Consider the following 649-nt stretch of genomic DNA (forward strand, 5'->3'; position numbering starts at 1 on the left):
GGGCGAAATGGCTGGAAAGAAGGAAGCGCCAGAGCACCCCGGTGCGATCTTGGTGTGGGAAGACTTGACGGCGGTGGTGGCTAATCCCGGCGGCCGGCAGTCGGCGAGGAAGCTGCTCCAAGGGCTCAGCGGCTATGCCTTGCCAGGCCGCTTGTTGGCCATCATGGGTCCATCTGGCTCCGGCAAATCCACTCTTCTCGATTCCTTAGCAGGTGCTGCTTCTTTGCTGTCGATCGCATGCAGTTTGGTGACCTAGGGAGGGAGAATTGATAGGATGTTTTGATTTTGGTTGCAGGGAGATTGGGGAGAAATGTTGTGTTGTCGGGAAGGGTGCTGCTCAATGGGAAGAGACGGAGGACCGATTACGGTGTTGTGGTACGCTTTAGTTCTTCTTGGTTCTGTTTTATGATTTCGTTATTTTTATGTTCTGTTATGTTTGATCTTGGTTTGGATATTATGAAATTCAGTAGTTTAGTATTTGTCTGGAAACCTTAGTTAGCTTGGTTGCTTGTTGGATGTTTTGTTCGCTGGAACTCTCCTGTAAATCTATATTTTCAAAATATTGAGTGTTGAATCCTGATTTGTCGCTGATCACACCCCAATCAATATATCAATATAGCGTGGAGAGAGAGAGAGAGAGAGAGAGAGA

At 47.8% G+C, this 649-nt stretch overlaps 1 protein-coding gene across 1 annotated transcript; it reads left to right on the plus strand.

The window, feature by feature from the left end:
• The first annotated feature begins 6 nt into the window (after positions 1-6).
• Positions 7-610, plus strand: LOC110034386 (ABC transporter G family member 12-like). The gene is made up of 2 exons (XM_020738654.1): positions 7-212; positions 296-610. The coding sequence occupies exons 1-2, from the start codon at positions 8-10 to the stop codon at positions 493-495; spliced, it is 405 nt and encodes a 134-aa protein (XP_020594313.1). The 5' UTR covers position 7; the 3' UTR covers positions 496-610.
• The last annotated feature ends 39 nt before the right edge of the window (positions 611-649 follow it).

The sequence above is a fragment of the Phalaenopsis equestris genome, unplaced genomic scaffold (genome assembly GCF_001263595.1).
Source record: "Phalaenopsis equestris unplaced genomic scaffold, ASM126359v1 Scaffold185838, whole genome shotgun sequence".
NCBI lineage: Eukaryota > Viridiplantae > Streptophyta > Magnoliopsida > Asparagales > Orchidaceae > Phalaenopsis > Phalaenopsis equestris.

Coding starts and splice junctions, on each gene's coding strand:
- LOC110034386 (XM_020738654.1), top strand. CDS start 8: ATGGCTGGAAAGAAGGAAGCGCCAGAGCACCCCGGTGCGATCTTGGTG. Junction 213..295: donor TCTTCTCGATTCCTTAGCAG/GTGCTGCTTCTT, acceptor TTTTGGTTGCAG/GGAGATTGGGGAGAAATGTT.